This window comes from Erythranthe guttata, chromosome 3, assembly GCF_056151865.1.
Source record: "Erythranthe guttata isolate IM_541 chromosome 3, IM_541, whole genome shotgun sequence".
Taxonomy (NCBI): Eukaryota; Viridiplantae; Streptophyta; class Magnoliopsida; order Lamiales; family Phrymaceae; genus Erythranthe; species Erythranthe guttata.
The window spans coordinates 15,724,140-15,740,976 of NC_142535.1; the positions used below are offsets into that span (position 1 = coordinate 15,724,140).

The 16,837-nt window shown below is 32.6% G+C and overlaps 2 protein-coding genes across 3 annotated transcripts; both read left to right on the forward strand.

Annotated features, from left to right (window-relative positions):
* The first annotated feature begins 1,866 nt into the window (after positions 1–1,866).
* Positions 1,867–6,958, forward strand: LOC105962972 (uncharacterized). Of its 2 annotated transcripts, XM_088815661.1 has the most exons (8): positions 1,874–2,077; positions 3,689–3,950; positions 4,026–5,341; positions 5,426–5,480; positions 5,585–5,733; positions 6,174–6,260; positions 6,365–6,493; positions 6,597–6,958. In XM_088815661.1, exons 1-8 carry the CDS (start codon positions 2,009–2,011, stop codon positions 6,690–6,692), a joined length of 2,163 nt encoding a protein of 720 aa, XP_088671787.1. In that variant the 5' UTR covers positions 1,874–2,008; the 3' UTR covers positions 6,693–6,958. The 2 variants fall into 2 exon arrangements, with proteins under 2 accessions (XP_012842771.2, XP_088671787.1); XM_012987317.2 differs by having other exon boundaries at positions 1,867–2,077; positions 3,689–5,341.
* A 5,520-nt stretch (positions 6,959–12,478) lies between these two features.
* Positions 12,479–14,125, forward strand: LOC105956398 (B-box zinc finger protein 21). Its single transcript, XM_012980244.2, has 3 exons — positions 12,479–12,967; positions 13,079–13,444; positions 13,539–14,125. The coding sequence occupies exons 1-3, from the start codon at positions 12,782–12,784 to the stop codon at positions 13,851–13,853; spliced, it is 867 nt and encodes a 288-aa protein (XP_012835698.2). The 5' UTR covers positions 12,479–12,781; the 3' UTR covers positions 13,854–14,125.
* Positions 14,126–16,837: the final 2,712 nt, after the last annotated feature.

A 16,837-nucleotide genomic window follows, 5' to 3' on the forward strand; every position in this document is an offset into this window, starting at 1 on the left:
AAATTACAACGCATCTTGAATTAAATATTCAAAACTTAATACGGGCAAATATTTTTTTATTTTTATTTTTATTTTTTGTTCTTTTCCACTATGGAAAATAAAAAAACTAAATTGTAATTTTCTTCAAAATTCAATCGAATTTCGAGTACACAAAAGAAAAAAAAGTATATTTTCTTATAAAATAGACTTTTGTAACTAAATTATTCAATTAATGCATCATTTATTTTAATTCGTGAAAATATTTAATAGAAATCTTTAAAAGAAAATATAATTTTTAAATAACTTGATAATAAAATAGGTGAAGCAATTTCTTTTTGTGAAATATTTTTTTTAAGGTAGGTAATAATTTATAGGGTGGATTTTGTCCCCAAAGAATTCCAGGTCAGAATTGGGTCCATCCGACAGTGATGCTATGTAATCAGCTGTGATAATAGATTTCAATAATTCCTGCAGTGGAATTCCAGACAGCTTACTATATTGCCTCATTTCATTAATCTATTCTAACAGTCAAACCTAAGACACAAAATCAATATTATATTATATTATATTATATTTTTTTTTTTTCAGAAAAAGAGAAAAGAAACCTTCATTAATTCAACATTTACTAAATCTTGAATTATTGTTATTATTATTATTATCATAATTTTGATTTTCTTAAATTGTATTTCAGAAATCTTATATTTTTGTAATATTATTGTATTACATACTTTATTCAAGCTCATTTGTAAATTGTAACAAATTTTTTTTTATTTAATTTATTATTGACAAAAGAATTCGCAGCATCTCAGAATTTGGAAATTCTGCCCTTGTATATTAATTGTAAATTGTACGAAAGATACATTATATTAGTGTGACGAATTAGACCATTGACAAGAGAGTCCAAACTCAAGTCCTCGTTCTTTTGCTTCATTAACTAACCACCCGTATAAGGCGGTTATTTATATTTATATATATATATATATATATATATATATATATATATATATATATATATATATATATATATTTATATATATATATATATTTATATATATATATATATATATATATATATATCACATGAATAAAAAAAAATTGACTTCTCCATTAAAGAAAACGACAAAATACTAAATTTGACGCTATAAGATCTCGTATATTATTACTATTTATCCTAAAATTAATCAGTGATAAAAATGTACCTATATGGCTTTATATATCCATGCACGTTAATTTATTGCGTCCCGCCCAAATTAAATTGGAGTATTTTTTACGTAGACAATATTTGTCAAAGATGTAACAATTTTTCACTCCGACAACTGCCGCCAAAATCAAACCAACATACACTCGTACAATCGTACCACGACATTCGATTACGAACAACATTTTATTATTTTCTTTAAAGACAGTGTATGTTTTGAAAATTGAGTTTGTTTTGCTAGTCCCGGAAAAAATAGAAACAACCTAGCCAAATAAATGAGTCCAATTGTAGTATTAAGTCTCTGATAATAGAAGTCAATCATCCTCAAAACAATAACTTATTTCGTAAGGAATAAAATAAATAAATAAATAAATAAATAAATCTATACTTGCAAATATTATAAAGATTTTCAAGAAACTATTTGTGGGTGAGTGTGTTCAAGAAAATATAATCTTTGCAATTGTAGCCAATCAAATCTCATTAATTATAATTAATCCCATAAAAATCTTGTAGTTTCTATCAAGAAAGGAAAACATGTGGTATTTTTTTCCATTTATATAAATAAAAAGAAATAAAATAATAATAAATAAAAATTAAATAGAAGCGAATCTCCTGTGTTCCCCTGTATCGCGCACACAAAGGTCTTTTTCTCAAATATATATATATATATATATATATATTTATTCGGCCCCCCTCATGTCTCACTCTCCCATATTCTAGAGAGAGAAACAAAAATCTAGAGAGAGAGTGGTTTTAAAATACAAGAAATACAGAAAAGCAGAAGCGGCGCACAGAAAAAAAAAAGCAGTTGCAGAAGACACAGAAACAACCATGGGAGCTATGGCTCCGCCTCCTCGTTGGTCTCCCGTAGACGACCTTGTGCTTAAAAACGCCGTCGAGGTACAACTCATTGAAACTCCATTTTTTTTTTTTTTTCTGATTTTCCCCCATTTTTTGAATTCATTTTTTCTTGTTAATTCACTGACCAATGGCTGCGTTGTTTTGATTTCTGGGTTCAATTCATGGAAAATCGTGTTGGTTTTGTTATTTTATTTTTTTGATTGTTTTTTGAAAATTGATTTTGTGTTTCTTTTTGTGGAAGCAACGGAATAAGGGCTGTTTAAATTGAGTTATGCCCTTGAGAATTTAATTATTTTTTTTTAATTGAATGTTGATGGTGTTTAAAAATTAGGTTTAAATTTTTTAATGCATGTCTATTTAATCACATGTTTTAACAACTCTAAATTTTGATTCCTGATGGGGCTTTCGCCCGTCGAAGCTTCGATTTTCTGTTGTTGCATGGTGTATTAGAAGTTTGGGGTTTGTGTTTTTATTGTCTGATTTTTATTTTTTTTTTCTTGAAGAAAAAAAAATTGTGTGAAAATGTGTGAAGAATAATGCTCGGAGATTTGTATAAAATGTCCGAAGAAAAATGGAATTGGAATCACGATGAAAGAAAATTTCCATCGTAAAATTGAATTTCTGTTGTGGATTTATGTGTAATCGGGCATGTAAGAGATCACGTAGACTGTCGTTTATTGCGTTTCCATGCAATGCTACGTGATTGGAGTTTAATTTTATGTTATACGCCACGTGTTGAATGCCGTTAGGTGATTTTTTGGTAATCCTCGATATCGGCATTTATTTAGATGTTAGATGCCCGAGGTAAAAAGCTGGGCATTGAAATTGAAATAAACGAGGCATATCTATAATTGATAAGCCCTTTAATTCCTGTGAAATGGTAAGTTTGGACTTAATAGTAAACAAATTACGCCTTTTCTTATGAATTTTATTAATGGGGGGTGGGGGTTTTGGTGCTAAATTCGTCAATCTAACCTATTTTTGAAATGAAGGGAAACTTTGAGCGAAAACTGAAATAAAGATGAAAATTGTTGATTGCCGTTTTATACCTTGACAGGTATTAGTTGCTGCTTGATGTGATAATAGTTCATTAAAGAAATCCAAGGATAAAAAAATCATGTGAATGTTGGTGTAATTTTTTTACCGAAAATTTTGCTCGAAATATTCTTTATTATCAACTTTTTATGGAGGGCTTTAAATAGTTTCGAGTTTCCCTTTTAATTCTCTTGTTATTTAGAACTGATTATTACTAAAGGGTTAATGTAAATAAAATTCATGGAATTTGACTTGAGTTGACTAGGGTTTACTATATAAGAGACTTGAATTTTCTCGATTGAATGAAAGACGAATCATCTGATATCAGCTTATCCTAAGCTATCTGCTGCAACTCAGCTCGTTCAAACTCAAAGATTCATCAGCTTTTTTGTATTTCTTGTGGGCTATTTCTTTTTTTTTTTTGTGTGTGTGTTTCTATGAAGACACAAAATGATTGCTCCTATATTTGTGTCGCTTATTTCTCATGTAGCACACGTTTCAATTGCAAAAAGAAATATAACAATTGCTTTCGTTTGTTACTTTTCACCTTTTTAGTCGAATTTCCTTTTGTACTTAATGACCCAATTTTTTTATTTTTTTTCCTTTCCCGACTAGGGTGGTGCTTCTTTGGAATCTCTTGCTAAAGGGGCTGTCCAATTCACTCGGCAGTACGCAATTCATGAAATACAGGAGCGCTGGTTCTCTCTCCTCTACGATCCAGTGGTTTCTAGCGAAGCATCATCTAACATGACCGAGCTCGAACTTTCCGGCTTCACAAACCAACCAAAACCTCCCAACAAGTTCGAACCTGCAAAAGAGATGATGACATCATCATCAGCACCGTGCACTTCTTCAAAGAGAAGATCCGAAACAATCCGTAAGTGCTACTACTCAATGCGTAAGAGAATATGCAACGAACCCTTCGACTTGACGGGCCTCAATCTTTTCTCAGACCCCACAAACTCCAATCTCGTCGGCCCAATTTCTGACGAATTGGGAATTCAAGAACCGGTCTTTGATATCCCCGACCCAATTCCCAACGGATTGGAAATTCAAGAAACCGACTTTGTTATGCGCGAACCGATTTCCAACGAATTCGGAATTCAAGAACCCGACTTTGATACCAATTACTTCTCCGATCTCGTCGGGCTCCACCCTTACCCTTACGAGGAGAATATTCCTCTCGGCGGCCCCCACATCGAGGCGCATGGAGGGTTCGACCAATCGAACGAGCTCCCTCTCCCTGGCCTGTACAATGACTTGGCGAATGCGGAGTTTGTGGGCAATAATTTCGAGCCACAAATCCCGATTTGGAATGACTCCCGAGTAATACATATCGGAGAGGAAGAAAATCCAGACCCCGAATTGCGAAATGTATTTTACGCTAATATCACAAATACTCTGTTTGAAGACTTTACTACCGATGCAAATAACGCAATAGACGATTCCTACATAGATCATTTTAGTGCAGTTCTATTGAGTTCTCCCATTCAAAATGAGGTGTCTAGTGCCGATCCAGGTGAATCTGTGGTGGCAGCTGATGTGGCAGCTGCTCCTGTGGGGCCGGACGACTGTGGCTCCCACCAGTTCAAAGTTCCAGAAGCTGAGGTGGCGTGCCATGTGTTAGAGGTGAAGAATTTGGGTCCGGAATATCGCAATGGTGTTATTTGTTGCACGTTGAACACGGAGGATATGGAAGTGCCGAGCAATGATGATGTTTTTCTTCCATTTCGATTCCCTTCTTCTCCAACCGGTTCGTGTGGGGCCCACTGGAGATTGGAGGACCCTAGTTATTTCGTGTCCACGTCATCGGTTGCTCCTCGAAAAATAAAAAACCACCAAAAGAAATCGAAAAATCCGAGCAGTCAGCAGGGAGTTAAGTTCGAGTTGCCGAAGAGTAATGTGCAGAGTGCAGCGTTGAGAAATTCAAGAAACGGTGAGCCGTCTGCGAAAAATATTTGTTCGGGAAATGTGAGTGGGAACAATTTTGTTATGAAAATGGACGGGGCGCAGCAGAATCTTAATTATGGCCCATGTGTGGATAAGCCTGGCAATATGGATATTCTTGAAAACTTTCAACCGAATGCAAAAATTGGATTTGATGATGTGAAAGCGGAGATTCTAAACGATGGTTTGCCGAATGTTGACTTGACCTGCCAAACAGCAATTGCCCCTCATCAGACAAATGAGAACCCTATGCTATCGGATGAGGAAGAACGGTCCGAAAATGAATTTCATGTTCCTTATTTTTCCGATGTTGAAGCAATGGTAAAAAAAAAAAAAAATCGATAAGGGTTCCTTTTTTATTATTAATTTTAAATTTGGATTAATTAGCATCCTCTGTTTGATCAGGTCGTAGATATGGACTTGACTCCCGATGAATTCAACATAAACGCCCATCCCGAAGGTAGTTTTCTGTATATATATATATATATATATATATATTGAATAATTGGAAACTGTTATGCTAGAAATTAATTATAAACTATAATGAAAAAAAATGTTTTACAGTATGTCGATATAATCACGAAGAAAGTAGGAGGACAATCATAAGGCTGGAGCAGACGGCCAATGCTTGCACGCAAAGAGCAATTTCTGCTCAGGGTGCATTTGCTGTTTTATACGGCCGCTGCTCTAAATATTATATAAAGACACCCGAGGTATGTTGAAATACCTTATCTGCTCCTGTACCGAGTTTCTTGAAAATTTTATCATAAAAAATCATAATCTCGTTTTTAGGCACCTGTAGAGATTCCGCGGGGGCAATTTTAAATTAAATAAACTTAATGTTGATTATTACGAAAGTTATGATGGTGTATAAATTCAATAAATACAATTGAGCTTTGACTTTTGGCCCTTCAGATTATATTTATTCCATGTGATGGAGTTTATATTTATTTTACAAAACTCGATAATTTTTTTTCCTATGTATTCGATGATCGATTGTCTTAGTGGTCAGTGATAGTACGAACAGTAAATATGGAACATCTGCTCGTATTATTTTGTGATACGAAAAAAAACTGATTCTTTTATTTTGTATATTTTTATTTTCTTATTTTTGTAATGTTGTGCTTAATGTTAGTTATTATTGGCTTTTCAGGTTTTAATTGGCAGGGCAACTGAAGATAGTAGAGTTGACATTGACTTGGGAAGAGAAAAGAACGGTGGTAAAATTTCTCGACGACAGGTAAAATTATATATTCACCCACATCAATAAATTGTTACCCTTTTTTTTTTTTTGGGTAATGCGAGATCAAGATTTAATTGTACGATTTTCTCGGATCCGATTAGGCTATTATGAAGATGGATATGTATGGAACATTCCAGATGAAGAATCTTGGAAGATACCCGATATTCGTTAACGGGATAGAAGTAGCAGCTGAACAAAGCATACCCCTTATTTCTGGCTGTATTATCGAGGTACTATTTATTACAATTTTAGCTCCAAAATATCGTATTTTTTTTAAATATTTTTTTACGCCATATTTTATACAATAATGTAATATTATTGTCTGAATTTCAGATCAGGGGATTGTGTTTCTTATTTGAGACGAACCATAGTCGTATAAAGCAGCATGTGGATAGCGTTATGGACGGAAGATTTCTCGTGAACCCGTAAACCTTCGAACGTAAGCTGAAAAAAGATCAATTTTCTTGGGGTGCTATTTATACCCTTTTTAAATTGGTCATACATAGTTTAGCTTAGTCGATGTATAAGCAACGGCTCGGGATTTTTAGGAACCACATTTTTTTTTCTTGTCGTTTGCTCGTTACCGCAATACTACATGTGTTTTTCACCTTAGCTATACTTTTTTTTTTCTTCTTTCTTTTAATTGGAAGACAATTAACTTAGTTTGTTTATGAAATAGAGACCACATTTTGTTATCTTGGAAAGTTTATCATATTTATTTCTCATGAAATTAGCACATGTTTTGTAATGGCATGGAATGCAAATATGTGAATGGTGTGAGGAGAAAATAGTGCGATTTTGGGGGTGGATTTTGAACGTGGTTAAGTTTATGGGGCCAAAAATGAAATTGGCTCAATTTGTGGGGGTTAGACATACAAAATGAAAGTGACTCAAATAGTGAAGGTTAGAAATACAAAATACAGAAATCGACTCAAATAGTGAAGGTTAGAGATAAATCCTGTGAAAATAAAAGATGCAATTTTTATAAGGCACCACAATTTATTTATTTATTTTTTTATTAATAATTTTATCATTATAAACTAATAAAAAAATATAAGATAAAAACACAGTTTTTTGTTTGATTTTTTTATGCATGCATCATCATCCATCAGTATTACTATTATTATTTATTATTTTTATTATAATTTATTTGTTATATTTTTATATATAATAAAAATTAAAAAACGGCTCAAGGAATAAGAAAAAAATAAATAAAAATACTTGTTTGGGCCGATTTCGGTCCAATTTATTGTTCTATTAACTTGGGCTTGATGGATAATTGGCTGCACCTTTTTGGTGTATTATGGTTCGAGATATGAACGGCTATTCATTTGTCCGGTTTATTATTAAAAACGAACCGGTTAGCTAATTCAGTATGTGTCGAATACCAAATTGTAAATTTGTATTCGACAAAGAATAAATTCTTCTCAAATTCGGCATCGAGCACGATATTCACTAAGCAGAACCGGTGTGCCGAATTGTAGTGTACCATATCATTTTAGAGGAAATTAGCAGATAGATTTTATTGTTTTTCTTAGAACTGACGCTGCTCAAGTATACTCACGAATCTTCAAGCTCAAGTAAATCAGGAAAGCGGAGTCCCTATTGTGTGCCCAGAATGAACGTTGGGTTACTATCCGAATGCCAAGCGATAGTCCCGTGCAGAGTAGAATTCTTCGCTCGAGCCTAAAAAATCGAGGTAAACACTAGGCGATTCACCGGAGTTGGCCCGACTATTAACCTCCGACAATCAAATAAGCGGGGATATTCTTCATATAGTAGAAAGCTCTCTAAATCGTCAAGAAAATAGAATCTACCTTAAATGAATCATAAACATAAGTTACCCTAGTAAATATTTGTACATATGAATATAGCATGGAATTAACCAGAATAGAAGAAGATAGTCTTGCATTGGTTGAATTTTTTTTTTTTCTTTGAAAGAGTAGAATTAATAATATATGAGCTGTATCTTCGCTTTAAAAATAAATTACAATAAAAATAAAAAAACAATTGCAATTTAATAAATAGTGAATTAATTTGTTGCAGAAAAATAAATAAAGTTATAGGGCAGGTGCATGTAAATGCACGCGAATCAGATCTGAAGAATGATATGCTGGAATAGTGGAATCAATCTCATGTGAAATCTTATACTTATCTTCTTCAATTATTAAATTAAATTAAATTATTATATTATCTTATCATCTGTATTTTACGTCATTTAAATATTGTCTCAGAAAAAAAGTGTTATTTGTCGTCTTCTGCTTAGCTGGCCCGCTGCCGACCTTAATCACAATTAACTAATTAAGCTATAATCGGATTTTCTCTTAGATATATTTTAGTAATTAATTAGACTATTTTTTTTTTCTTTTGAATAATATATTTGTAAATTATTAGTGCCGACTTACGGAACAACTAATAATTTTCCTTTATCAATTATTCATACGTAGCACGGAACCTTCAACTTATTCACGTTTCAAAAAAAATTTGTGTCGAAAACTCAAAAACACCTGCTAGACACCTTATGGGTCATTTTGCAATTTTTAAAAAATTAGAAATATGTTTGACTGGCAGATTTTTAAATATTTTTGTTGTTTTCCCAAATTATTTACAGGATATAATGATCAAGTGCAACTTGATAGTTGATTGTAAAATTTATTTTGAATATGTTTGTATAAAAATATTTAAAAAGAATTTATATATATAAATAAAAACTTATATATGTTGATATAGAATATTTGTAAATATACCTCTATACTTTTAATATTTACATGTTTCCCCCAAATTTATGTACCACATTTCCGTTTCCCCATATATTCATTTCCGTTTCTGTGCTACATAGATTTTTTTTTTATACAATATTTTTAATTATGAAGTGATTATAGGGCAATAAATCAATAATTACTCAATGGTTCACATGGGTACTAATTTGCACATTTTTTATGAAAAGGAAGTTGAAAATAATTATGACAGCAATTAAAGACAACATTAATCTTTTTGAGATCCGGCCTAATTATCAAATCTTACCTACTGAAATGACTTTGTTTCGTGCCAAATAATCAATTTAAGCTTGCCGTAATCTGAAATCAAACCAATTTAATTTTCGTATTACTAATCCGTTGACAATTTTGATGTTGTAAAAGTGCTTTTAATATTGTTCCATTAAAAGATTTAATCATCATTCATACTTTTAAGGTGGTGTACGTTTGCAAAAGTTTATTTAAAACCAGAAATTATAGATTTTGAGTTAAGTTGGTTATAAGTGTTTATTTCTAAAAGTTGAGAATGTTTGAAAATTTACTGGAAAATGAACTTAAATAGTAAAAACATGGTCATGTGTGCTTAACAAATTATAGTCTAAAGCTGCTATTTTACGAGAAGAGAAAGCACGAGAAGAGAAAGCAAAAATATATTTTGCAAATACTTAAAAAATAGATTATGAGCAGCTCATAATCTATTCGTAAAAGTTTTTGCAAACACCACAATCTAACTTATTATCATAATTTATCTTGTAAAGTATTTAGTCCCCAATCTCAATCAAAATTCACGATAAAATAATTTTAATATAAAACAAGATTTTTTTTGTTTTTATTTCTTAAATTACATTTCTGAATTTTTTTGGAGTTTTCAATCTATCAAATTTCTATCCATTATAAGAATTTTATTGTATAAATAATTTTAACTCACTCAACTAATCTCTTGCTCATTATAACTTATTTTATTAATTAATATCTTAATTCTTAAATATTTGCTTTTTTGTGTTAGTGCTGTTTTTTCTTCAATAAATATCCCTAAAAGGTCAATGTCCCGAACCTCCGATAGATTTTACTTTAATACACCCACTCAGATTTTCCCGATCGAAAAATCCTGGTTCCGCTCCACTTCACAAACGTGTCATTTTTGTTTTTGAAGGACAACTAAGGAAGCACTCTCACTTTCTTAGTCATGGGAATAAATTAATTGAATGATGTAACTTAAAAAGCCAATTATTCTAATAATCCATTTGCAAAATTATGTCATGCATGATGTAATAACTTTTTTCTATATCTATTCTTCTTCTTCTTTTAATCAAACACATATTATATTGTTTGTTGTTAGTGTAATAACTAATAATCACTTTATTAATTATGTTATTCGATGTGATTCACATGGCTCCATTTATTTGACCAAGTAAACATACATTAATCTTCATTCTTCGTGCACAACACTAGCAATTTTATTTTGCCAAATTTTTTTTTAATTAAATTAAAGTTTGACTAAACTCGAGTTTTTAGGTCACTTTGATTATAGCTCAATTATATTACCCACTCAAGAATGGTGGTGGTACTATTTTTAATTGGGATTACTCAAAAGAATATTCGAGAGATAATCTCACCATTCTCGAGATATTAATTTTATGAATGAAATATTAATATTTTAGTAGTTTAATTTGAATAAAAAGTTGGAATTAAATGGTATCCCATAATAAGGAGACAAGAATAAATAGAGCCCCATACCGCAGCCCACTCGATAAATTCCAGATTCCTCGGTATTTCTATCATGGGTAAAAAATATTATTTTGAGAGGAATAATATGTATATTACTAATTTACACCTTAAAATTAATTAAGTGTACAATAATTACCTATGCCTCGATGAACAGTTGGAGAAAAAATCAGGTGCAAGCGGATAATTTGGTAACGTATTTTCAAATCACGCGGCTCTTCTTATCTGCAAAATCAAAATTTGATAGTCCGTATTCAAAGACTCTTACAAAAATATTGGGAAATGCAACTTCCCCGCGGATATAATAATTATACAAGCGAATGTGATAGCTGACCATCTTGCAAACATGACTTTTAGGTCATAAATCAAAATGACATGATACTTTGGTACGACAACTCTCTTACTTTTACCGCAAGGTAAATTACAACCACCCCTCTGAGTTATGGTTAATTTACGAAAAAAATTCTTTTGTTTGGATAATTGCATCTACCCCTCAACTATGAATTTTGCATTACACATTCATCCTTATGGTGTCAAATTCAACATAATCATCTAGATTTCGTGGAATGTGCTCTAGTTTGTACTCGTTTTGTGATGCACCACAATCTGATTTATACAAGCCAAAGAACACATATTATGATCATCTTGCTTCATAATGTGATGTTCGAATGGGAATAAAACGGGTATAAAAGTGATAATATTCCATATAATCTCGAAGTTTCCACTAAATTTGAAACCGCAAGGGTGAACGTGTAAGAAGATCTATAGTTGAAGGGGTGGTTGTAATTACCCAAACAAAAGAATGATTTTTGTAATTTAACCATACCTCATGGGTGGTTGTAATTTACCATTAACCAATAGGTACTGGCTGTACATCTGGATATTTCTTCTTGTTGCTTAACAAAGTACTCGACCATGTGATCAATTTGCATCAAATCACATGGAATGGAACTTCGTGCCAAATAGTTTAATGAAATTACAGTGTAAACTTTAAATAACTCTGCAATATAAGTTAACAAAAAAGACAGAACTCATATATTCGTTTTATTCTATATTAGTAAACATATTTATTAAGAAAACTTTAAAGAAAAGAGTGTTCATTGGAAAATTTCAAGTGAATGGATTTGAGATGCACAAGGATTTGAAATGAAATATAGTTAAATTTGTTTTTTGCTGATATTAGCATATTGCACCAATTTCGTGGATTCAAAATATTTAGAGAGGGAGATAGAAAATTTGAGTATATCATATCATATCTAACAAAATTTTAATATGGTAATATATATTAAGTTGTTAAAATTCATAATAATAAATTAATAATTAAAAAAAAATTGTAATTGAACTAGGATTGTAAATGAGCCGAACTCGATAGATTTTTCGAGCTCGAACTTCTACTTTATGACCTCGAATTTAAATTCAACCTCGGCTCATTTTAATTTTTTTCCCTTTCACATAATATTAATATTTTTTTAATTATAAATAATTTATGTGATAATAAAACGAAACTGACTACTCAGCCCCTGGGTTTATGGACAACTAATGATGGACTCGAACTCATCAGAAAGCTGAAGCTCGAACTTGAAAGACTCGAGTTTGAGCTCGAGTAATTGCCGAGTCAGGTCGACTCGTTTACACCTGTAATTGGAACCTTATATTACCTTGTAAAACCATTTATTTCCAACCATAGGGTAATTCACATTATATATATTATTATTTATATTAGTACCATGATTCAATTTTTGACATTCTGATATTTATTTTTTCTTTTATTTATTTAAGGAAAGAAAAGATGACATATTCTAATAATTCCACACACTTTACACACACTTTACACACACAGTAGGGTGTGTTGAGACCCCACCATTTCTAATAATGGCAACTTGTTGAAATTAAATCAATAAAGCCCTCTTCCTCATCCTTTCCTTCCCTTATTTCAACGCCTCCATTTCTGGATATTTCTTATTTCTCCCCAACTTCTTCTTCTTCATCCCAACAAACCCTAATCATATAAACAAATAAATAATTTAATTTTGAAAAATGAAGATCCAATGTGATGTATGCGAAAAAGAGGAAGCATCAGTTTTCTGCGTCGCCGACGAGGCCGCCCTCTGCTCCGCCTGCGACCACCGCGTCCACCACGCCAACAAACTCGCCGGAAAACACCAGCGCTTCTCCCTCCACCACCCTTCCCCCAAACAAGCCCCCCTCTGCGACATCTGCAAGGTATATATCTATATATATATATATATATAAAATAAATAAAGTTTCGATTTTTAATTTATATCAATAAATAAAGATTCGATTTTTTAATTTTTTTTTTCTTTTGAAATGTAGGAGAGAAGGGCTTTCTTGTTTTGCCAGCAAGACAGAGCGATTCTGTGCAGAGAGTGTGATTTCCCAATCCACAACGCAAACGAACACACACAGAAACACACTAGATTCCTCCTCACAGGTGTCAAACTCTCCGCAACTTCCGTCCTTTATTCAGATTCCGCAGATGCTGTTCCCACCATTACTAAAACCCCTCACCAAAGCGGCGCCGCCGCCGCCGCCGCCGCCGCGCCGGAATCATCATGTGACAGAAGTAACAGCCTCCCCCACCAGTGTATATCTGATTACTTGATGGACACGCTGCCAGGCTGGCACGTTGAAGACTTTCTTGATTCTTCTTCTCCTTCTCCTCCTCAGGCTTTCTATAAGGTACTCTACTTTTCTTCTCCTTTCAATAAAATTAAATAAAAATTAAAAAGTACTGATTTTTATTTTTTATTTTTTTTAATTAATTTTATTTTAGAATGGAGAGAATGATATGATGCTGCCACTGTGGGAAGATGAAATTGGGAGCAATATGAGTGGCTTTCCAGCAGAGAAAATGGGGGTGTGGGTCCCACAAGCTCCCCCCACTTTGAATTATCAGACACAAAGCAAATCATCCTATGATCATCATCAGTTCACTGCAGATTTGGGATTTGAGACAAGTAATAGTGGTAATAATAATAATTACCTGAAAAACAGCAGCAGAAATTGGAGTGAAGACAGCTCCTTTATTGTTCCACAGATCTCTCCATCTTTGAATACTGCCTCCAAGAGATCTAGAACTTTCTGGTAGTCCCATCAGCAAAAAAAAAAAAAAAAAAAAGAACAAATTTTTACATCATAATATCAAATTACTGATATTGCTTTTTTTTCTTTTTCTTTTTTTTTTTTGATTATTATTATTTCTTGTGTTTCTTGACTGATGTAGTTTGATATTTTCTTTGACCACTTTGTGCTTTGAGGCAGGCAGCTAATATGTAATTTACTGTTTAGAAAATTGGATCTTTCTTTCTGTAAATATATTTCGGCTCTCTTGAGATGAAAAAACGAACATGGTTTATTTCACCGAGTGTAGTATCTACAGAGACGACTGTAGCCCTGATTTTTTTCCACCCAAAAACTAAATTCAAGAAAATTGAATTGTAACTGTACAAGTGGCAGTTGAAGAATCTGTCTTGTAAGAAATATAGTCAAGTTGCTTATTTTTGATCCCTCAGAGGAATAGGACCAGTGAGGCTGAGATTGTCCTATTGTGGGAAAAAAGATGCGGATCTTTTACACTAGATAAGGAGTACACACTGGCAAAATTTTGGAATTTTTCATACAATCATTACTCAAATCTCTCTCATTATTATGAAAGCATAGTTCCAAAAAAAAAAATAAAAAAAATTCAATCTTTACCATTCAAGAATTCAAGAATTGGAAAATTTTGTACTGGGATCGGCAAATTTTCAAAAATTCGGTTATTTCTACGGGTAGATACGAAAATCTTGAAAGAAGATATTTCACAACTTTCGTATTGTAGAATGACAAATTTCGGGCAAATGCCCCTTCGCTAATAAAATTAGAAGCAAAGACAAAAGAAAGTAATGAATTTGTTCTGGTATTTAATTATGAAGTAGACATATATATATATATATATATATATATATATATATATATATATATATATATATATATATGTTGAGCTACAAAAAGAATTGGGGTCCAAGAGGGATTTTCCATCAACATCTTCCACTAAATACTAATTATGCTACTCTATACCCTAGTTCCAAGATGGACCAGGTAACCCAATTTCTTGATCAGCTACAACACATACCACAACAAGTGGTGTGGACCCCATCTGTGCCAGCTGGCAAGTTCACACAGTAAAAGTGTGCAAAAAAGTGCATGCTAACATGTCAATGGCCAATGGCCAGTGGCAAAGGATTATGCCTTAGCAAAAAAATATATATGTTCAGATATGGGGGCAACTAGTGTGAAGAGGGACCATTGCATCAACTTGGAAGAGTGTGGGGGTATTTCTGCAGTCTTTGTCATTCATTTATAGGTTTCACATTTCCCTATGAAAAAAAATTAAATTGCTCACAAATCCTTAGGGTTCTTCAAACCTAAACAAGCTGGAATTAACCAAATTGATCAAGAAACGAGCCCAAACTTAATTATCTATAAATAGTACTTCATTTTGTGTTAGAGTCGAGTTTTTGTTTTCGTATTAGAGAGAGTCTAATGACACGATTAAGTGTCTCTATCAACAGTTCTCGTAATTGGGCTGATTTTACGATCACGAATTTCAGTGTTAATTGGTGTTATAATTACCTAAAAAGAGTGAAGCTCTAACATGCTAAGTAGTTGAGCCATTCTAATTTAAGATTAGATTATAATAGAGGAAGAATAAAAAAGATGGACGAGTTGTATCGAATTTTCATCACCATTCATCGTATGTGTCTGAAAATGATACACACAAAGGACAAATAGTTTGCATACATTAGAGGTGGTTGGTTATTCAGTCCTAGTCCTAGTCCTAGAATTTGAATGCCATTTGAAGGTTTACATCGGTCGGGTAATAATATCCAATCGTAAGGATGTGCTTATATATGATACGTCGCTCCTGTACACACACCCACATGTTTATGTATGTGATTGTGTGTACACATGTTTACGTCGGCCGGGTTATAATATCCCATTTGAAGGTTTACATCGGTCGTGTACACACACCCACATGTTTATGTGTGTGAATCTACGGCGAAATTCACCGGATAGGCTTCACCTTGTTTTCTTTTATGGTTGTCGAAATGGGAAAAGGTGGAAGAAAAGAAAAGTGAAAAAAGCGAACTTTTGTTCTTTATTGAACAAAGTCTCGATAATCCGTCACTATTTCGTTGACTATTTGAAGTCTATTAAAATGATTTTACACAGGACAATTGGTACCCAAAGGAAATTCAATTTCTATGAAGTAATAATATTTTCGCATTTTCATCAAAATAATACTGCAAACACAAACATTAAGGCCCCTTTTGGTTGGAGGGATGGGGTGGGATGTGATTAGGGCTTCATATTGAAATTACACTGTATGAATTAGTAAAATTGAGTTTGGTTGGTTGGATACAGATATGTGGGATTGAATCCGAATAAGCCAAACTCAAGAATGGTTGGGAGAGCCAAATTATCACCCCTTGTAAGGTTTTTTTATTCTTATATTATACACCTGTCAATTTTTAAAATATTGCTTCCACCACCCATTCTTTCCTCCCATTTTCCTTTAATTATAAAATCAACACTAATATTTTCGGATAATTACATTACCACCCCTTGCAAACCCTTTTTATTATTATATTATACATCTGACAATATTTAAAATATTGCTTGCACCACCCATTCTTTCCTCCCATTTTCCTTTAATTATAAAATCAGCCCTAGCATTTTCTGATAATTACATTACCACCCCTTGCAAGCCTTTTTTATTATTAAATTATTATACACCTGACAATATTTAAAATATTACTTGCACCACACATTCTTTCCACCCATTTTCTTTTAATTATAAAATCAGCCCTAACATTTTCGAATAATTACATTGCCACCCCTTGCAAGCCCTTTTTATTATTACACCTGACACTTTGTAAAATATTGGTTGCACCACCCGTCTTTCCTCCCATTTTCCTGTAATTATAAAATCGGCCCTAACATTTTTGGATAATTACATTTCCACCCGTGCAAGCTTTTTATTATTATATAATACACCCCAGCTATGATGAATTTGCTTTACTTCCAAAA

What these genes read in the sequence shown, in the direction of transcription:
- LOC105956398 (XM_012980244.2), top strand. Translation starts at nt 12,782, where the DNA reads ATGAAGATCCAATGTGATGTATGCGAAAAAGAGGAAGCATCAGTTTTC. An exon ending in CCCTCTGCGACATCTGCAAG is followed by an intron (nt 12,968 to 13,078) that starts GTATATATCTAT and finishes TTTGAAATGTAG; the next exon opens with GAGAGAAGGGCTTTCTTGTT. An exon ending in CTCCTCAGGCTTTCTATAAG is followed by an intron (nt 13,445 to 13,538) that starts GTACTCTACTTT and finishes ATTTTATTTTAG; the next exon opens with AATGGAGAGAATGATATGAT.
- LOC105962972 (XM_012987317.2), top strand. Translation starts at nt 2,009, where the DNA reads ATGGGAGCTATGGCTCCGCCTCCTCGTTGGTCTCCCGTAGACGACCTT. An exon ending in TTTCCGATGTTGAAGCAATG is followed by an intron (nt 5,342 to 5,425) that starts GTAAAAAAAAAA and finishes CTGTTTGATCAG; the next exon opens with GTCGTAGATATGGACTTGAC. An exon ending in ATTATATAAAGACACCCGAG is followed by an intron (nt 5,734 to 6,173) that starts GTATGTTGAAAT and finishes TTGGCTTTTCAG; the next exon opens with GTTTTAATTGGCAGGGCAAC.